The sequence below is a fragment of the Chiloscyllium punctatum genome, chromosome 40 (assembly GCF_047496795.1).
Source record: "Chiloscyllium punctatum isolate Juve2018m chromosome 40, sChiPun1.3, whole genome shotgun sequence".
NCBI classification, from domain to species: Eukaryota; Metazoa; Chordata; class Chondrichthyes; order Orectolobiformes; family Hemiscylliidae; genus Chiloscyllium; species Chiloscyllium punctatum.
The window spans coordinates 48,359,271-48,381,891 of NC_092778.1; the positions used below are offsets into that span (position 1 = coordinate 48,359,271).

At 44.2% G+C, this 22,621-nt stretch overlaps 1 protein-coding gene across 1 annotated transcript in view; it reads left to right on the top strand.

Moving 5' to 3' along the window:
* fam20cb (FAM20C golgi associated secretory pathway kinase b) overlaps positions 1 to 22,621 on the top strand; it is a 93,402-nt gene that overhangs the window by 38,372 nt on the left and 32,409 nt on the right. The window contains exon 3 of the mRNA XM_072559831.1: positions 1,193 to 1,271. Within this exon, the coding sequence (XP_072415932.1) occupies positions 1,193 to 1,271 (79 nt within the window). The remainder of the gene's footprint in view (positions 1 to 1,192; positions 1,272 to 22,621) is intronic.

Sequence of the window (22,621 nt, forward strand, 5' to 3'; positions counted from 1 at the left end):
TCACACCGGTCTTGTCGGGGTAGATACACAAAACTATGTGGGCGGCACGGTGGCACAGTGGTTAGCACTGCTGCCTCACAGCGCCAGAGACCCGGGTTCAATTCCCGCCTCAGGCGACTGACTGTGTGGAGTTTGCACATTCTCCCCGTGTCTGCGTGGGTTTCCTCCGGGTGCTCCGGTTTCCTCCCAAAGTCCAAAGATGTGCAGGTCAGGTGAATTGGCCACGCTAAATTGCCCATAGTGTTAGATGTAGGGGTAAATGTAGGGGAAGAGGTATGGGTGGGTGCGCTTCGGCGGGTCGGTATGGACTTGTTGGGCCGAAGGGCCTGTTTCCACACTGTAAGTAATCTAATCTAATCTATGTCCTCACGGAGCGGGAAATCTCAAAATTAGAACAAGACAAATGAGGAGGAAACAAATACAGAGGTTGCTGGAAAAGCTCAGCAGGTCTGGCAGCATCTGTGAAAAGAAGTTGGAGTTAACGTTTCAGATGTGAAACCCTTCCTCAGGAAGGGTCGCCAGACCTGAAACGTTAACTCCGATTTCTCTTCACAGATGCTGCCAGACCTGCTGAGCTTTTCCAGCAACCTCTACGTTTGTTTCTGATTTACAGCATCCAGAGTTGTTTTGGTTCTAAATTAGGAGTAAATTTTGAAAATGAAGGATGTTGGAAGTCTGAAATTCCTTTCTGCGGAAGATGAGATGTCTTGGGTCAAAAATTAAGTTGAGGACAGGCAGCAATTGATTTTGATTAATTGAATTAAGTGTAAAATGTAAAACCACCATAATCCCACAGTTACAGCAAGGAGAAGCAACTGGTGGTGGTTTAACATAAGAGTCTCCTTACCTCAGTGAGCAGTTGAGAAAAGAGCCCTTTGTGGTAACTGTAGCAGGTGTGGGAATTGAACCCACACTATTAGCATCACTCTGCAGTATAAACCAGCTGGCAAGCTAACTGACCCCTTACTTGAGCATATCAGAGATATAAAACAAATGTAGGTGAATGGAATCGAGATAGCATAGCCATGAATAGTGGGCTGGCTTTCAGGGTTTGAATGGCCTCTTCCTGTCCCAGTTGATGTGATGCAACTTATTAAAGAATGACTCATCCCTCACATTAGAAAATAATTTGCATTTTGATTAAAATATTTGTTGCATTTTAATTAACCATCCATTTGTATTTTCCTCACAGCAATGAAATCTGGAGGCACACAGTTAAAACTCATCATGTCTTTCCAAAACTATGGCCAGGCGCTCTTTAAACCAATGAAGTGAGTATGTTTTTCAACTATCTTGTTCACTTATGTGGTTACGAGCTGCATGTAAATCAGCAATGAACGAGATATTCCCATCAATCCTTCCGCTTGTTACAACAAATAATCGGTTCACTTTCTATGAATTTTGATTTGTTCGAACAGTTTGTTTCTTCATGACGATAACATTTATACAGTATACTTCACATTGTTTAACATGGCGAAATGTTCTTTGGTGCCTCAGAAACAAACTTTGACACCAAGACACATGAGATATTAGTGCCAAATTGCTTGGTTAAAGAGGTAGATTTTAACATGCAGCTTAAAGGAGCAGAGGGAGTGGACAGGTGGAAAGGTGAAGGAAGGAATTCCAGAGCTTAGTGTATGTGCAGCTGAAGACAAAACTGCCAATTCCCATTCAGGCATATGCACCAGGTCCACAGAGGTATGGGAGAGGCGTAGGGCTAGAAGAAGGCTAATGAAGCAAATCCAAGCAATTGTTTGAAAACAAGGATGAGAAGTTTAAACTTGAGGTGTTGCTGGATAAGGAAACAGTGTAGGTCAGTGAGCACAGGGTGGATGAGAGCCTGTTTTTTTAGTTGGGAAGTGTGCGGGTTGTCAGTTAGCAGACTGTTTTGAAGACAATAGCCCTGTCAGGCACATTCCCAACAAGAGAAGATCCAGACCCCCCACTGGGTGTTTATTTGAGGGCCTGAAGGCAGCTTGAACAAATGGGTTCCTCTGGTGGAAGAGTCCAGAACAAGGGAGTCCAATACTTCAGAATTGAAGCGTTCAGGGTGATGACCCAGCTAGACTTTTTCCCCACACAGCACAGTGAAAATCTGGAACTTTCACTCCTGGGAAAAGTGCTCAACGTTGAGAATCAGTGAAGAATTCCAGAACTGGGTTTGATGCTTTTCAATTTGGCAAGGGTGCAAAGGGATGTGGAACTAATGCAGTCGATAAAGTTAAAATACAGACCAGCCATGATCTCATTGAATGGCAGAACGGGCTCATGGAACCAAAAAGACTTCTCCTGTGCCCTTGATCCTAAAACACCCAAATATCAGAGATACATTATGGGCAAGTGTTTAATATTGCAATCCCCTTCTCCTATCCCCACTTCCACCTCACAATCAAATATTGGAGGCAGCTTTGTTGCATAATTCCTGAATTATTGAGCCTTGCATTGTAAAGAAATGGATATCAGCAATTTCACAAGAAAGCACAACGGTTAAGAAAAATTATTGGAATACAAGTCAATAATGCAAGAACAGACAATGTCGAAGGAGGACATCATTCTTCACTGATGAGTGTTCAATGTTCTGGATGAGTTTCTTTTAATATCTAGAGCACTCAGGAGAGGGAAACTATAGCCAAAGATGGAATCAGTTTCTCTCCTGCCCTGGATATCCGCCACCCACTTGCTCCCACATTCTCTCTGTCACCTCTCTAACCTGTGAGAAAGTGAGGACTGCAGATTAGATTCCTTACAGTGTGGAAACAGGCCCCTCGGCCCAACAAGTCCACACCAACCTTCCAAAGAGTAACCCACCCAGACCCATTCCCCACTAATGCACCTATCACTATGGGCCATTTACCCATGGCCAATTCAACTGACCCGCAAATCTTTAGACTGTGGAAGGAAACCGGAGCACCCGGAGGAAACCCACGCAGACACAGGGTGAATGTGCAAACTCCACACAGGCAGTCGCCCGAGGCTGGATTCGAACTCAGGTCCCTGGCACTGCAAGGCAGCAGTGCTAACCACTGAGCGACCCTGCCACCCTTTTGCATGCTGGAGAGTCAGACTCAAAAAGTGTGGCGCTGGAAAAGCACAGCAGGTCATGCAGCATCCGAGGAGCAGGAGAGTCGACGTTTCAGGCATAAACTCTTGGGCATTTCCGATTCTGTCTAACTGTGTGTAGACACTGCCGAGGCAGGAGGGGTCAGCAGGTGTGCTGGGAGCCATCCCTGTCACCATTACATCACTACGGTGTGGACAAGGACAGCCAACCTTTGTGCTGGGTGACAAGTGGACCAGGATGGCGGAGGATGTGAGCAAAGTTCAGGGGCTCAGTTATGGGGATATCTCTTCACTAGTTCTTCACTATTTCTTCAAATCTCATCAAAGTTCCATTATTTCCGTATCACACAGGTAGACTTCCCTGTATTAGAACATCAATCATTCAAGCGACTTTGAGGTTTTTGCCTCCATGCCATGTAGGGATGGCACTTTCTCTGAGAAGTAGTATCCTGACCTCAGCCCTGTGTTTGCCATTCCCCAAATTGAATGTATGTCTTTGTCTTACTGTAACAATTTCATTGAAGTCGCATTCCAGACAAAACTCATTCTGAACTCTGTTCTTCTTCACAGTTACCTGTCCATCAAAACTAAAAAGCCCAATTTCTGTCAGTTTTTCCCCTAACCCTGACCTGGTTTCCAGGCTTCACTTTATTCTGCTCTAACTCCACATGGCCTTGATTCCTCAGTGACCATAGAGCCTAGAGCCATAGAGTCCTACAGCATGGAGATAGGCTCTTTGGCCCAAACTGGTTCCTGCCACTCAAACTGTCCATCCAAACTAACCCCATTTCCCTGCCCTTGCCCATATCCTAATAACCTTTTCCTATGAGTGTGTTTGTCCAAATGCCTTTTAAATGTTGTTAATGTATCCACCACCACTTCCGCTGGTAGCTCATTCCATATGCATACCACACTGTTTAAAAAGGTTGCTCCTCAGGTTCCCTTTTATACTTTCCCCTCTTACCTTAAACTGATGCCCTCTAGTCCTCGAATCCCCAGCCCTGGGAAAAAGACTGAGTGCATTCACCTTATCCACACTTCTCCTGATCTTATTCACCTCTCTAAGGTCTGCCCTTAGACTCCTACACTCTGAAGAAAAACGTCCTCACTTGTCCAATCTCTCCCTATAACTTAGACCATTGAGTCCAGGCAACATCCTTGTAAATTTCTTCTGCACTCTTTCCAGCTTAACAACATCCTTCCCATAACAAGGTGACCAAAACTGAATATATTACTCCCAAGTGCGCCTCACCAATATCCTGTATAACTGCAACTAAATTTCCCAACTTCTATACTCAGTGCCCTGACTGTTGAAGGCCAGTGCACCAAAAGCCTTCTTCACTGCTCTGTCTATCTGTGACTCCACTTTCAGAGAACTGTGAGCCTAAACTCCAAGATCCCTCCGTTCCACGACACTCTTTTGGCCCTACCATTCACCATGAAACTCCCACCTTGATTTGACTTTCCAAAATGTAAGAACTCACACTTATCTATATTAAACTCCATTTGCCATTTCTCGGCCCACTTCCTCAGCTGATCAAGGTCCTGCTGCAACTTCTGATAACCTTCCTCACCATCCACGATACCACCTATTTTAAAAAGCTTCCTAATCATGCCTTGTACAAGCTCATCCAAATCACTGATATAGATTACAATCGGAATCAAGAACTGTGCTCCGTTGGACAAAAAGCCAGAGCATTTGATGCTTGTTGTCGACTGGAGCTCAGTGGGTAACACACTTGCCATTTGGGTTAGTGGGCTCTGGGTTCCAGCCTCACTCCAAAAGTACAGATGGTGCACAATGCTGCCAGAGGTGGCGCTATTTGGGTAAGGTGCAAAACTGAATCCACCTATCCCCTTGGGTGGACATAAACAATCCCAGGAACTGATTGAATGAAGAGCAGGAGAGTGCTGGTTGCGGGTTCTTCCTGTGTCCAAACTAGCTGTCATACTTTCCTACATTAACAGTGACTACCTTTGATTATGCTATTGGCTGTAAAATGCTTTTGGACATGCTACGGTCATAAAAGATGCGATATAAATGTAAGCTCTTTCTCTCCTGTGACAAAGATGTTTAATGAGGATAGGGCAGTGGATGTTGTCGACATGGACTTTGGGAAAGGATTTAACAAAGTCTCTCATGGCAGGCTGGTCCAGAAGATGAAGTCATATGGGGTCCATGGTGAGTTGGCTGCATAATTGGCTTGCTCATAGAAGACATGGTGTATTTGTGTTTTTCTGACTGGAGGTCTGTAACCAATGGTGTCCTGCAAGGATCAGTACTGGGACCTCTGTTGCTTGTAATATTGATAAATTATTTGGATGAAAATCTAGATGGTCTGATTAGTAAATGTGCAGCTGACACAAAAATTGGTGAAGTTGTGGATAGTAAGGAAGGTTGTCAATAGCAGAATTTGGATCAGTTGGAAGCTGGACAGAGAAATTGCAGATGGAACCTAATCCAGACCTGTGTGAGATAATGCATTTTGGGAGGTCAAATGCAAGAAAAAAGTACAGTGTAAACAGTCAGACATCCGGAGCATTGATATCCAGAGAGATCTTTTGCTGCAAATCCATAGCCCCCTGTAAGTGGCAACACAACTGGATGAGGTGGTAAAGACAAACGGCATGTTTACCTTCATTAGACGGGCACTGAGTATCAAAGTTGTCAAGTTAGTTGCAGCCATATTAGACTTTTGACAGGTTACGTTGGAAATATTTTGTGCAGTTCTGGTTGCCACATGACAGGAGGGATGTGGAGAAAGCAGAGGAGGCTTACCAGAATGTTGCCTGGATTGGAATGTATTAACTATAAGAAGGGATTGGACAAACTTGGATTGTTCTTTCTAGAGCATCAGAGACTGAGGGACAACCTGATAAAAGTGTATAATATTATGAGAGGCAAGGATAGGGTGGATAGTCAGAGTCTTTTTCCCAGGGTGCAAATGCCAAATACTAAGAGGCAGAGGTTAAAGATAAGAGGGGCAAATATAAAGGAGATGTATGAGGCAATATTTTTATATAGAGGGTGTTTGGAATGCACCGCCAGGGGAGGAGGTAGAAGCAGATAAGATAGCAACATTTAAGAGTCATTTAGAAAGACACATGAACAAGGGAATAGAGGGATACGGATCAGCACGTGGGATTAGTTTTGAATGCCACCATAATTGACACAGGGTGAAAGTGAGCACTGCAGATGCTGGAGATTAGAGTCAAGCTTAGAGTGGTGCTGGGAAAGCACAGCAGGTCAGGCAGCATCCGAGGAGGAGGAGAATCGACGTTTCGGGCAAAAGCCCTTCACAGACGAGACAGGCTGAAGGGTTTATTCCTGTGCTGTACTGTTCTATGTTCTGTGTCTTATGCCATATCATTTGCAGAAAGAGTGAACTCTCACCTGGACTGATCCATGATATTAGATCTTCCAGTTGATGGAGATATCAAACTGAGGCATCTTATTTCAAATGTTTCTGGCATTTAGGTACAAGCGCACAGGTACAATTTGGCTATAGCTTCAATTCAGTTTGTTTCTTTGTTTCATTTTATTTTGCCACAATTCACTTCCTCCATTAAATTCTAATCCTCCACTTAGCCACAATCCAATTTGACCCATCGACTGTAAAATACTGGTCTTATGATGAAAGGGGTGGGAATCAGAGCTACGGATCAGATATAGGAGTAGGTAGTGAACAGCCAGACACAGCATGCAAAGAGTCTGTGAGGAAGGATAGACACTTGGATAGGGCAAAGTTGCAGTCAGTTTGATGGGTTGAAGTGTGTCTATATTAATGCAAGAAATATCACGAGTAAGGGTGACAAATTCAGAACATGGATCAGTACTTGGAACTATGGTGTTGTGGCTTGGATATCACAGAGGCAAGTATGGTAGTTGGATGCTCCAAGGTTCAGATGTTTCAAAAGGAATAGTGGGGGAAGGTAAAAGAGGTGGAGGAGTTGTATTGCTAATCAGGGATCGCATCACCGCCATGGAAAGGGAGGCCATTGAGAAGGGTTGTCTATAGAGTCAATCTGAGTGGAAGTCAGAAGCAGGAAAGGAGCAGTCACTTTATTGGGAGCTTTCCAGAGAGCCTGCAATAGCAACAGAGACACGGAGGAGCAGATTGGGAGGCAGATTTTGGAAAGGTACAGAAGTAATAGGGCTGTTGTCATGGATGACTTTAACTTCCATAATATTGGTTGGAACCTCCTTATTTCAAATAGTTTGGATGGAGCATTTTTGTCAGGCGTGTCGAGGAAGGGTTCCTGACTCAATATGTAGATCGGCCGACTAGAGGGGAGGCCATCTTACATTTGGTGCTTGGCAACGAACCAGGCGAAGTGTCAGATCTCTCAGTGGGAGAGCATTTTGATGATAGTGATCACAACTCCCTGACCTTTACTGTACTCTAGGAGGGGATAGGAGCAGACAGTAGAGGAAAGTATTTAATTGGGGGTGGGGGAATTACAATGCTATTAGACAGGAACTGGGGCACCTAAACTGGGAACAGGTGTTCTCAGGAAAATGTACAACAGAAATGTGGAGGTTGTTTAGGAAGTACCTGCTGACAGTGCTGGACAGGTTTGTCCCACTGAGGGAAGGTAGACTGAAAGAACCTTGGGTGACAAGGGATGTGGAACATCTAGTCAAGAGGAAGAAGAAAGCTTACCTAAGTTTGAGGAGGCGCGGATAAGATGGGGCTCTATAGGGTTACAAGGGAGCCCAGAAGGCCCTGAAGAATGGACTTAGGAGATCTAGAAGGGGACATGAAAAAGCTATAGCGGGTAAGTTTAAGGAAAACTCTAAGGTGTTCTACACTAGTGTGAGGAACAAGAGGATGGCCAGATTGAGGGTAGGGCCGATCAGGGATAGTGGAGGGAACTTGTGCCTGGAATAGGAAGAGGTAGAGGAGGTCCTTAATGAATACTGTGCCTCAGTATTCAGTACTGAGAGGGACCTTGATATTTCTGAGGACAGCGTGAAACAGACTGATATGCTAGAACAGGTTGATGTTAGGAAGGAGGATGTGCTGAAAAGGTTTAAAATCACAAGGCTAGATATATCCCCTGGGCCAGACAGGATATACCAAAGGTTGCTACAGGAAGCGAGTGAAGAGATTGCTGTTTTTTTTGGCAATGATCTTTACATCCTCACTACGTTCTGTAATAGTACCAGATGATTGGAGGGTGGCCAATGTTATTCCCTTGTTCAAGAAAAGGAATAGGGAAAATCCTGGGAATTACAGACTGGTCAATCTCACGTCTGTGGTGGGTAAAGTATTGGAGAGGATTCTGAGAACAGGATTTATGATTACTTGGAAAACCATAGTTTGATTAGACATAGTCAGCATGGCTTTGAGAGGGTCAGGTCATACCTCAGAAACCTTATTGAATTCTTTAAGGATGTGGCAAAACACATTGATGAAGGTAGAGCAGTGGATGTGGTGTATATAGATTTCAGCAAGGCATTCGATAAGGTTCCCCATGGTAGGCTCATTCAGAAAGTAAGGAAGTATGGGATACAGGGACATCTGGCCATCTGGATCCAGAATTGGCTGACCCATACAAGACAGAGGGTGGTGGTAGATGGAAAGTATTCAGCCTGGAGCTTTGTGACCAGTGGTGTTCCACAGGGATCAGTTCTGGGACCTATGTTCTTTGTGATTTTTATAAGGAAGTGGAAAGGTGGGTTAGTAAGTTTGCCAATGACACAAAGGTTGGTGGAGTTGTGGATAGTGTGGAGGGCTGTTATAGGTTGCAACGAGATATTGACAGGATGCAGAACTGGGCTGATAAGTGGCAGATGGAGTTCAACCTGGAAAAGTGTGTGGTGATTCACTTTAGAAGGTCAAATTTGAATGCAGATTACAGGATTAGAGGCAAGATTCTTGGCAGTGTGGAGGAACAGAGGGATCTTGGGGTCCATGTCCATTGTTACCTCAAAGTTGCCACCCAAGTTGATAGGGTTGTCAAGAAGGTGTATGGTGTGTTGGCTTTCATTAGCGGGGAATTGAGTTTAAGACCTTTGAGGTTATGCTGCAGCTCTATAAAGCCTTGGTTGGACCACACTTGGAATATTGTGTTCAGTTCTGGTCACCTCATTATAGGAAAGATGTGGAAGCTTTAGAAACGGGTACAGGGAGATTTACCAGGATGCTGCCTGGACTGGAGGGCATGTCTTAAGAAGGAAGGTTGAGGGAGCTAGGGCTTTACTCATTGGAGTGAAGAAGGATGAGAGGTGACTTGATAGAGGTGTACAAGATGATGAGAGGCAGAGATAGAGTGGATAGCCAGAGACTTTTTTTCCAGGGTGGAAATGACTATCAAAAAGGGTCATAATTTTAAGGTGTTTGAAGGAAGGTTTGGTGGAGATGTCAGAGGTAGGTTCTTTACACAGAGAGTGGTGGGTACATGGAATGCAAATACATTAGGGACATTTAAGTGACTCTTAGATAGGCATAGAGAAGATGAAGGGTATGAAGGCAGAAGTGGGAACTGCAGATGCTGGAGATTAGACTCAAGATTAGAGTGGCGCTGGAAAAGCACAGCAGGTCAGGCAGCATCTGAGGAGCAGGAAAATCGACGTTTTGGGCAAAAGCCCTTCATCATGAAGGGTATGTATGTTAGACTGATTTTAGAGTAGGTAAAAGGTCAGCACAACATTGAGGTCCGAAGGGCCTGTACTGTGCTGTACTGTTCTATGTTCTTTACCATCTGATTGGTCTATCCCTGGGGAGATGTGAGGGGTCATTAGGACTCATTCACTTTAAGAAAACAACTGCTGTGAGAGAGAAAGCAATGGTTAATTACTCTAACCCTCAAATGACTAAAGTTTTAGCAGCTCCTCCTATGTCTTTTATATTTAGGTCAACGTGTACTTTAATGTTAAGGAAGTTGCTAGAGATAACGGAATAAGCACAATACACCAGGGAGTGTCGGGCTAGAATTTAAGGTTAAACTTGTGGATTGAGAGCCAACCTATAAACTTCTGCCATTAGAGCAAGAGTCTAATCTACTGAGCCACAGAAACTATTGGTCCCAGTCTCAGAGGTGAGAGCTAGATTCAAATTGACAAAAAAAGAGTGGTTAGAAAGCTAATCATTTTGCAGAAATGGTACCCCAAGACCATGGGTAAAACCCAGCGCAAACAACAGAAAGCCAAATGACGACAGAGAGTCATGTTCTGTCCCAGCAATGTAAGGGCAGAGAGCAGGAGAGTCTTTGAATATCTCACTTGAGATCTGTCTTTCTGAAAGTGCAATCAGCTAACTGAGCTATGGTCTAATTAGAAGGTATACCCTTTACTGACATGATGAGGTTTTGCTCTGGAACAACACTCTCAGATACAAATGATCTTGCTGTAAGTCAGATGTCCCAAGGGTTCGAGTGGCATATTGCCAAAGTATTTCTAATATTGCCTCACAACCTTAACTCTTCAGGTGCTTGGGCCCTTAAAACCTACATTGAAATTATGTTTCTGCACAACATGATTAGTATTCAGAATCAAGAGTTTATTCTTCAGATTTTGGTAGTGCTGATTCACTGCTACTTCAAGGGGATATTGTGGGCAAAATGGGCCTGGAACAAGGCTGGCTTGAAATTAGGCCTTGGGTTTCACTTTAACAATTGGGTAGGTTGCCTGTCGTGTGTTTAAAGGCTTCTCGGATGTAGGGTGAAAGCAGGAATATGACACTGAGATAGAGAATCATCCATGATCAGACTGAATGGCAGAGCAGGCTTGAAGGGGCAGATGACCTGGAGCTGCTCCTAATTCCTGTCCTTCATGGGTAGTTCACCTGTCACCGGAGACACTAGGGAATGCTCGCCTCTCTTCCAGAGCTCTCCAAGTTAGTCCCAATGTGAGGGACTGACGAGGGAACGTGCAATGCCATCGGGACAGCTACACTGCCAAGAGGAATAGTCCTATGCGAATGAACGAAAAGCTAATCGACGATGGCTGGTTGTTTTCATTCAGTTGCGGGATATGGGCATTTCTGGCTAGACATCATTTATTGCCTGTTGCTGGCTTCCCTTGAGAAGGTGGTGGTGAGCTGCCTTCTTGAACAGCTGCAGTTCATGTAGATTGACACACAGTGCCCTTAGGGAGGGAATTCCAGGATTTTGACCCAGCCACAGTGAAGGAATGGCAATATATTTCCAAGTCAGGATGGAGAGTGGCTTGAAGGGGAACTTGCCGGTGGTGGTGTTCCCATGTGACTGCTGTCCTTGTCCTTCGAAATGGTGGTGGTTATGGGTTTTGAAGGTGCTGTTTAAGCATCTCAAGTAAACAGGTTGAGCACTTTCTGGAAACCTGGCCTTTTAAAGCCTACTCCAATCCCACAGCCTGATTTCTCAAGAGGGTCTCTGAAGCAGCCGTTAAGACACATATTGGCCTAAGTCTATGGCCAGCCCAAATGCCTGAAGTATGGCTTGAATCAATCCCAGGTTGAACTTTCTTCAGGGGCCCTTGGGTAGAGTACATCAGTGCCTGAAATTGGGATCACTGCACTTATTTACACCTGTGAAACATTGTGTACGCACACAAAATGTACTTTACGCATATATTTGCATAGCAAACAATGGCTAGCTCTCAGTAACCAAGGAATTAAAGCACTCACAGTGATCAGAAAACATTGTCATGGTCTGCTGGTCATTATTCCATTTCACCAAAAACCTCACAAAGTGTAAGTTCACATCATGTGAATGGGGATTGGGATCACACAGACCCAGCAAGAGGCCTGGAGGTTACACTGGGCAGACATTGCTGTACATGCCAACATTAAAGTAAGGCACTAAGGGGTGCACATGAGGCATGTTGGGTGTGTAATCTCCCTTTGACCCAGGGCCCAAACCTGATTTGAGAAACATTGTGACAGTCCAGCTCTGAAGTCACACCTCTGACCTGACATTGACAGGTGGGGTGGAACAAACCTCTCTGAAGAAAGTGGTTTTTCCCTCCTTTTCACTTGGTACTCACCTTGGGTCTTAATATGTTGTTTGCACTCCACAACTGCATCCTAAATCTGTAAGAGTCCAAATCGCAATCAAAAGCTTGCAGTGTCCTGCACTGCCTGATGTTCCATTTCAACAGACCGAGCCATCTCCCGTGACAGTGACTCTATTGGTTAAACCCTGACTAATATGCTGCACTGTGCAACTTCTAACAGAATCCTGTCAAACCAACCGTTTTAAAACTAAATCTGTCAGCAAGTAATCATCACACAAAACATATCCCCAAGGGTTACTGCCTCAAATCCAGTTGCAGAAGCAGCAGATTGCATTTACATAGCACACCCCAAACTTCATAGGAGAGTAATTACAATCCATGTGACACCGAGGCACATAATGAGGAATTAAAACATGTGACCAAAAAGTGTACTCACCATTTGAGAAGCATTTGAAAGGTGGGGACTGATGGAGAGCTTAGAGCCCAGCCAGCAGATAATGGAGACTGAGGGCTTGCAAGAGGCCAGAGTTGAAAGTCCCACAGTGATCTTGGAAGATTTTAGGACTGGAGGAAGCTACAGAGTTACGAAGGAATGAGACATTGGACAGACTTGACCATAAAGATGAGAGTATTTAAATCCAGGCATCACTGAACTGGGAGCTGGTCTCAGTGAGCAGGGATGAACAGGACTCGGTGTGAGTTTGTGAGCAGAGTTTGTGTGTTCTGTGGTAAACACATGAGAAAGCATCTGGTAAAGATGTGATCAGGCTTTCTTCCAGATGCTGTCTGATGGAAAGCATGTGATATATGAAAGATTCCAACAGCAGTCTAAACTCACAATGTTAATGCTGCTTCCTGAATGTTAACATTCTTTTTAAGTAAGAACGTACAGTTTTCCAATTGAGGAAGCCGCGCTGTAATCTTTAATCGCCATTCAGACTGAACAACTCACACAACAGCTGCCTGTAAATATTCCAACCTAGCATTTCATTATTCACCACACTTTTTACATCTTGCAAAATATTCATATAATTTGCATCGCATGTTATTATGTTTTGGAAGAGAATATGTACATAACATGATGAGTGCTCAGTGTGTCCGCAGCAACAGTTCACAGTGTCAACTGTGCCTCAGTGGAGGACTCTTGACTGTGAAATCAAAGGTTGTGTGTTCAAGCCCAGCCTGGACACTTGAGCACACAATTCACGAGTGACACGCTGACTGTAACACTGAGGGGATGCTGCACTGTCATCATGAGAAGAGATGCAGGTAGCTGTGATAGCACAGCCCCTCCACCAACTCTGGCCAAGTAGCCGACATGGACTCACCATTTTGCTGCTAACCTGGTGTTCTGCAGAGCTGACAATCTGTATCAAACCCCAGGAAGGGAAGAGGGTTGCTAATTTGTAAGATACATAAATAGCATCAAAACAGGAATTCTGTTCATTATGACAAGCGTTGATTATCTATTAATCATTTCAAGCCAAGCATAAGCAAAGAGAGCACACTCAGCACGATTAAATGAATTAATCACTCACAGATGAGTGCACACTGCACTGTTTGATCAATGATATTGTTGTGGCACAAATTTCAGACTGGACAAGCTTATGCCTTTAAGATGGTTAGATAGCATCATGAGATCCGATGTTCCAGTATAAAGGTACTTACCTCACTGGCAGTCACTCTCTCTGTGTAATGGAGTCAGTCAATTTTGGGTATGTTGTATAGTAACATCAGTAAGCATAGAACTAAGACAGTATGGATGTATGTAGGTCTGTGTTACCATAACCTTACAAATAGTTACCTGTTGTAAATAAACTTGAGCTATCAGACTCAAGAATATATTATAAGGATCTAACTTAGAGAAAATTAGATCATCTGGTGGGATGGTTACTGCTCAGCTAAAGACTCACCACTTTTTGGCATGATGGTGCAAACTATTACTTGTTATTTATTTAGCATCATGGCAACGTTAGAGCAGATGCAGCAAGTGGAATCGACTTCAGTCACCTGTGTCCAACCCTCAGTCAGGCAGACACTGAGGACACTCTGAGTAACTCTCCTGCATCCCTGCACAACCCACCATTATGGCAAAGTTGCGTCTCTGCTTCTTACTTTTCTTTCATTATACTTTATAATAAAGAGCAAACTCCTTTCAGGAGCAAGTCCAACAAGAATGTAATTTCTGTTTTAATGGTGCCTAATTGATTAGCAGCTGGTTTGTGGAGTTCACAGGCCCTGTTGTCACGGTTAAGTGGTTATTCCTCCAGGGGGTATCAATAGCTGCTTCTGTGTATAATAGTGTATGGGTAAACTAAACTTCAGGCTCAGTTGCCATCCACTGCTGGTTTTTAGCTGATTATCTAAGTGCTCAATTCCTAGCAGCCAGTAACTATAAATGAGAGGTCCTTTGTATTATCTTGTGAAACGCTGAGCATGTTAAGCAATGATTATGCGTGTTCACATGAAGCTATGCAATTTTTTTTTAATCACCCAATTTGAACAAGTTTATGACAAAGCTTCATGGACATCACATCCTTAGATGGGACTTAAACCCAGACATCCTGACCCAGAAGTAAGGACATTACCACTGCACCACAAGACCGTTGTACAATGATTAGTGATAGTACATTTTATATTTTCTATGAAATGCATTAAATGGATTAACCCAACTGAGAAAATGTTTTTTGTACACAAGACATTGGGAGCTTCATAATAACCATCGGGACATACTCAAACCCTATAACTTCACATAATCTTGCAATGATACAGATGTGGGTCACTTGGTCTGTCTGTGTCTGCTGTTCGCAAGAGCAACAAATTCCCATTTCTCCTGTTTTTTTTCTGTAGCCCAGCACACTTTACTGCTGTAGAAATTTAGAGTCATACAATACGGAAACAGATCTTTCAGTCCACACTGACCAAGCTTCCCAGACTAAACTCATTTGCCTGTATTAAGTTGTTATTCAATCTGCCTCAACTCCCTTTCAGGCATTTCTACATGATTAGATTAGATTAGATTAGATTCCCTACAGTGTGGAAACAGGCCCTTTGGCCCAACGAGTCCGCACCGATCATCTGAAGAGCAACCCACCCAGACCCGTTCCCCTACATTTACCCCTTCACCTAACACTATGGGCAATTTAGCATGGTCAATTCACCTGACCTGCACATCTTTGGATTTTGAGAGGAAACCGGAGCACCCGGAGGAAACCCACGCAGACATGGGGAGAATGTGCAAGCTCCACACACACAGTTGCCCGAGGCGGGAATTGAACCCTGGCACTGTGAAGCAGCAGTGCTCACCACTGAGCCGCTGTGCCACCCCATCATTAAAACCTACTGTGTCACTATTTTACCCATATATCACTTCTGTTTCCTCTGCTGATTAAATTTCATGCTTTGGACTGAAACAAACCAGTACCTAAGGTGAATGATGTTAAGCAGAGCTCTCAGCCTAAACTGGGGGGGGGGGGGGGGGGGGGGGCAGCTGAAGTTACAATGCAGATCAGCCATGACCTTTTTTGAAAGGTGGAACAGAGGGGGTGAAATGGCATCTTCCTGTTCTGATTTTACTAGCCTGTGACGTCAAGTTACTTTTGGTGATTTTTTACAGCTGTTGAGTGGAGGCAAAGCCCTTGACAACTCTGATTAAACCCATCACCCAGTGTCATACTGACCCAGAGGCTCTGCTGAGTCTTGCTCCTGCAGCCTGGGTTCTTCAAATGGGAATCAGCCTCTCAGCCTTAAATGGACACTCTCTTCAGAAGGCTCTTCATTCTGCAGCGAGCAGCTCAAAGTGATTTTTAGCTTCTTTTCTCTTTTCAAACATATAATCCCCAAAAATATTTGCATGAGGTGGGCAAACCTAAAGATCCATCGTTCTGGCCAATATTCAGCTCACCTTCCAGGGTTGGCTTTAATCCAAATGACCTTGGCCTCTTCAATCTGAATATGACCTCCTATCCACATTTTTCCATGGTGCACCTTGCTGCCTCCATCTCTTTGTTTCTCTCCCCATCTCTCACATTCTCACAAACTGACCCTGTCTATGAAGTTCAGTGAAATTTAGGAATATTTGCAAGCAATTCCTAGAGTGGTTTCTTCTAGACTCAATCACTCTCAAAGCCCATTTCCATGACAACATAGCACACATGGGCCTTGTTTCCAGGTAGAAACACTTATGAACTACCCTCTAGGCCTCTGGCTCCATTCTGTCTTGGAGTTAATGTACAGATCAAGATACAACCAATTACAAAATCTGACACCTCTTGGGGATTTAAAGACCAGCAGTCAATCCACCGTCAGCCCACTTGCTCAGGTCATTGTTTATAGGTACAAATATCTCCTTCCCAGTAATACCTTCTTCCCAATAAAATAATTTGGAGTCTGCTTTAAACTTTAACAAACAAGCCACCCAGCCTCATCATCAATGGAATTCAGAGCAGGGTCACATAGAGTCATAGAGGTGTACGCCATGGAAACGCACCTTTCGGTCCAACTCGTCCATGCCGACCAGATATCCCAACTCAATCTAGTCCGACTTGCCAGCACCCGGCCCATATCCTTCTACACCCTTTCTATTCATATACCCACCCGGATGCCTTCATGATCTCTTTCACACGCCATCTGACCCAAAGTGAAAGACACAGTCCCAAATTATAACAACCTTACAAATTTCTTCGTTGTGACTCTTTCCTCCAATCGATGGTGGATTATCAGCTGAGTAAGGAGATAAAGTCAAGAGCTACCAGGATAACAGTCTGAGCTTCATGATCAGAAAGATTCTGGGCTACAATTGGATCTGCAGATTTGAGTCTGTGGTCAACATTCACAGTCTTTATAATTGCCTTCTGATGACAATCTCATTAAAACAATGTGGATGCTTTTAAAAAAAGAGATCAAGTATGACTTTGCTAAAATTTTATTTCTTCAGTGGATTAAGCAGCACTTTAATTAAACTATAGCATTTGATAAATGGCATCGCACAGTTATCCCCCACAACAGACATGGCATTTATTCCCAGCAATTCAATTACATTGTGCAAAATGCCTGGCAATCTGATGAGTTTTGTTAAATTCAAATGGTCCATTTATAACCAGTGGTGCACTGTTAGCTGCTAGATTATAAGCCAAGTCTGGTAAATGATATCTTTGGTCATGGAGAGGACTCAGAATCTGAATCCTACCACAGCCACGGTTCCAATTATTATTTCAGTTAGAAGCCTGTTTTGATCCTGAGCCACAGACTGAAGCTGCACAAACATAGAATCCCAGGCCACCTGGCTATATTTGGCCTGGTTTTTTGGTGCTTGTGTTTTGCTAAGGCTTAATGGTAGCCCTCTTACCTCTGAGTCAGGAAGTAAGTCAATGGGTGAGAATTCCACTCCAGAGGTTTGACAACCCTTTAAGCTGATGCTGCAGTGCAGCACTGCTGGGGGTGCTGTGCTGTTGGAGGTGCCACTATGGGAATGAGACCTCAAAAGGATGCAGGTCCATTTTGGAATCTCACAGCACCATTTCACAGAAGGGCAAGTTCTCCCCATGCTGACATGTTTAGACCACGCAGCCAGCTATTAGACCGTATGGGAGGCATTTGACATCCAGATGAACCTGTTTTCCAGTGATGGTCACCACGTAGACAGTCAAGGACAGAAAGCCAGGCTTCTTCTCAACTAGCAATGAGAAGAAAAACAAAATCATTTGATAGCATCTTTTTGATAACCGCTTGCATGGCCTCAGGATGTATGGAAGCATTTAAGAGCCATTTACCGACTTTTGTTTCAAAGTGTGGTCATTATTGTAGTGAAGGAAACAATACAGCTCATTTGCGCATGGCAAGATCCCATAAGCAAACATGATAATAGCCATAAAGTCTGTCATGTGATTTTGGTTGGAGGGTAAGTATAGGCCAGTCGATCTTTTCGGACTGTCCAAGAGGGCAGATGGCCTCAGTTTCATCTATCAGTTAGAATGATGGGACCTCAAACAGCATTCACACTCTCCCAGTGCTTGTGCTAGTGTAGGTGACAGCCTTGATTTTCTGCTGGATCTGAGTAAGTTCCTAGTCCCACTCTGTCTCCTTTTAATAATAGCTGTGACTTAAAGCCACAACCATCTGACTCAGAATTGAGAGTCCTAACCACTGAGACACAGCTGACTTCAGCTGTGAGCTTGTTTCATGTTGTTCAAAAATACAGTAGGTCAGGCCCCATATTATACACTACCCTGAAGAAAAGGATTGAGGGTGAAGATTTGTGGGACTTGAACTTCAGTCCAGAGACTTGAGGTAATGAGCTTCTAACGATTCAAACATCATTTGAGAGGAATAAGTTTGAGGCAGATGTCAAGTTTGTTTGGCGATTCCTGGTCGAGAACACAGGCCTAAATCTGAAGAGGCCAGAATTGAAATCTGCATCAATTAGCTGACTCATAGCAGAGAAGGTAAGGGGGTTAGATGTTCAAACTTTTCAGGGGTTTTGGTAGAGTAAATAAAGACAATTTCTTTCATTGGCCATGATGTGGAGGTGCCGGTGTTGGACTGGGGTAGGCAAGTTGTAAATCACACAACACTAGGTTATAGTCCAACAGGTTTGTTTGGAAGTACTAGCTTTCATTGCGCTGCTCCTTTTGGACCATAACCTGATATTGTGTGATTTTTAACTCTATCATTGGCAGAAAAGTTGGAGGATGTACCTTTAAGTTAATTGGTCAGACAGCAGGAGAGGGGAGGTGGAACAATTTGTTCACACAGCGAGTTGTCAGGATCTGGAATATACTGCCTGAATATGTGGTGAAAGCAAAATTCAAAGTAACTTCCAAAAGCTGTGTAGGATAACAAGGAACAAGCAGTGAGGTAGGACCTTAGAGCAGGCCACTGACACCAATGGGCCATACAGGCGAGAGTGAGGACTGCAGATGTTGGAGATTAGAGTCTAGATTAGAGTGGTGCTGGAAAAGCACAGCAGGTCAGGCAGCATCCGAGGAGCAGGATAATCAACGTTTCAGGCAAAAGCCTTCATTCCTGATGAAGGGCTCCTGCCCGAAACATTGGTTTTCCTGCTCTTTGGATGCCGCCTGACCTGCGTGCTTTTCCAGCACCACCCTAATTAGCTTAGGTTAGATTCCCTACATTGTGGAAACAGGCCCTTCGGCCCAACAAGTCCACACCGACCCTCCGAAGAGCAGCCCACCCAGACCCACCTCCCTCTGACTAATGCATCTAACACAATGGGCAATTTAGCGTGGCCAATTCACCTAACCTGCACATTTTTGGACTGTGGGAGGAAACCGGAGCACCCAGAGGAAACCCATGCAGACACAGGGAGAATGTGCAAACTCCACACAGACAGTCACCTGAAGCTGGAATCGAACCTGGGTCCCTGGAGCCATGAGGCAGCAGTGCTAACCACTGAGCCACTGTGCCGCCCGACAATGGGCCAGACAACCTGCCTTGCCGAGTGAGTCTACATTTTATGAAAAAGAACTGGCAAGAGAACAATCAGGGTTGGGGAGAGGAAGTGGATTAATGCACTATTTCTGACTCGCATAAGATTTTTTGTCTTGACCTAGAGTATCGAATGACAGCTAGCCTGGTCAGCCAGTCAGCAATGCTGTTTACAGATAAGGTGGCTTGATCTGTGACCCAGTAACATTGGATAGACTTCTTGTTGATAATAGACCTTCATTCAGTCAGATAGGGGACACATAATGTTCATTGTATAACTATGGGCATCTATAAAAATCCATATTGCCAGGGCTCATGAATTAGGAGCAAGAACTTTACCTTCTCTTTGGTTAAGAGGATGTCACAAGCCCTGACAGAAAACTCAGCAGGTTAGGCAGTATCTGTGAAGAGATCTGGTGAATAGACAAGGTCCTTTTCCACGGACAGAGAAGTCCAAAACTAGAGGTCAACTAGAGGTGAGAGGGGAAGGATTTACAAGGAACCCGAGGGGTAGTGTTTTCACGCAGAGGATAGTGTGTGTATGGAATGAGCTGCCAAAGGAAGTGGTGAAGGCAGGTACTTTTACACCAGTTAGATAGGTACATGGAGTGGAAGGATATAGAGGGATATGGGCCCAATGCTGGCAAATCAGACTGGACCAGATAGGGAAACCTGGTCAGTACGGATGAGTTGGACCAAAGAGTCTGTTTCCATACTGTACGACTCTATCACTCTATGAGATTTTTAACAAACAGTTTAGCGGCTCTGACATTTAACAGAACATGATTTCTGTGGGATCTGGTTAATTTCCCTTCAAATGTGGTGCTTAATTCCAAGGGCTTGAATGTTTTCTACCAACAGGTTTCCCCTCCCTAAAGCTGATCTGAATGACAAACACAGCTTTCTGCAGGCTGGGAAACATTCTGAATGAGACAGCCCAGGAACAGACAGGTTTTCTGGTGTTCTAGGGTAGAGATCATGTCGGGTGGATGGTGCACTGGAGAGTGGGAAGTGATTGCAAGCTGTTGTGGAGAGGCTGGGGACAAGGATAACAAGGGAGTTCAATGATCACCAGGGGCAGGTAGACGGAGGGGATGGATAGGGAATCAGGTAACCTTGGAGGAAGGAGGGGAAGAGGATACCTGCAAATCCTGGCCCCACACACAGTGCTCTAAAGGCTGGGTGATGGTTCTCATCTCCCTTTATCTACTGGCATTCCCAAGGCTGGTTAGGATTAAACCTTGGAAGAGGAACAAAATTACGAAACACGATGGATTGTTATATATTCAAATGAGAAAGCCACCTCCTCAATATAGATTGGTCTCTCAGCCTCCACTGGGGGGGAGAGGCGGGGTTCCAAGCAGGGTCAGATTCGGGTGTTGTCACATTCTAACACTAGAACCCAGAGTTTCCACTGGGTGACTTTTCAGTCATTGTTAGATGTAAACTCATTGGACATAGCGGTCACATGCTTTACTTAAGGTAGAGTTTGAAGCCCAATATCGATTGGTCACTACAAGAAAAGTCAACATTCCTCTCTGGACTGGAAAGGCTCTCAGTTTGGGGGAAATGGATTAAAGGTTGTTGGAGCCTGATGGAAGGGAGCTGTTTTGATTGGTTGGTAGGACAGAGCTAAAGGTTTCATAACCAAAGCATTCAAATTACTTTCTCATACTGTTGACGAAAGATGACAAAACTGAGACAAAACAGAAGAAAGGTGAACTGATGGTTTTTGAGTGTCCCAGTTACACATGTTTTCATTGAACACATAACCCTAAACAAGTTAAAATAAAAACAGTTTTGAATGGCTTTTAATTGTCATCAAACCACTTCCTGATGCAAGTCAATAGTTGACTTTGGAAACGTATCCTTGAGACCCACGGTATAGTTTGAACGATATTGCCTATTTGACAGAGTAGGCTGAGGTACCCAGTGCTGTACTGAGGGAGTGCTGCATTGTTGCAATCTCTATTGATGAGATGATAAACCAAGTGTGCCATTTTGGCAGCATGGTGGCTCAGTGGTTAGCACGGCCTCCTCACAGCGCCAGGGAGCAAGGTTCATTTGCAGCCTTTGGCGACTGTCTGTGTGGAGTTTGCACACTCTCCCCGTGTCTGCATGGATTTCATCTGGGTGCTGCGGTTTCCTCCCCCAAAGCTGTGCAGCTGAGGTGGATTGGCCATGAGAAATGCAAGGTTAAAGGGATAGGGTGGGTCTGGCTGGGATGCTCTTTGGTGGGTCAGTGTGGACTTGATGGGCCTGTTTCCCATTGTCTTTCAGGTTGTGGTAGCTGACCTGTGGTATAAATTTAAAGTACAGTATAACAAAGGGAACTATCCCCACAGAGTCCAGGTCAGCTATCCCTCATCTAACACCGTGGCCGAAACACCCCTCAGCCCCTCACTGTTTGGACTGAAAGGGGAGTGATTTCAGTCAAATCTGTGCAGCATAACCTTTAAATAAAACACAAGCAGCACAGTCGAACATGTTGGAAATTCAGTGACATAAACAAAGAGAGCACGTTGAGTTCTGTCCGGTTTGGAAATAACTCTGTTTAGACATTGTAACCACAAGTATGACAGGAACCTGTTTACACCATCACAGCACAGAACAGACTCTTCCAACACTATCAGCTGCCAGTTGGGAAAACAGCATAGCTTTATTATTAAGACAATTCATTCTGTTTAAAATAAAATTCATCACAAATGGCAAACAATCCCAGACTCATCTTTCCATTTGCAATTACTCCGTGTTGTAACACCCATGATTTACCTTCACGATAGAAATGTTACGGGTTTATGGAAGACTAAGTCATTCTGTGTATTTACTGTACGGAATTGCATTGTCCTATTCATTAATATTTAACTATATACTAATGTCATGTTATAAATGTTTCTTTGGTGGGCTTTTGTCCAGCTGCCTGCAGCTGTGAAACTGCTCAGGGGTTCAGTGAGTTAAAATAGTCCCAGTTATGTTGCATTCACGTGTGGATCATGTGGATGTGCAAGTGACAGTGTCATTGGAAATGATTCTGCAGCATGGGTCACTGTCACTGCCACATTCATACCCAGTTTTACACACACACACATATATAATGATGAACACTGGCACGACTAGACACTGGTGAGATTCACTCTCACACACACCCAGTAACTAGACACTGGTGAGATTCAC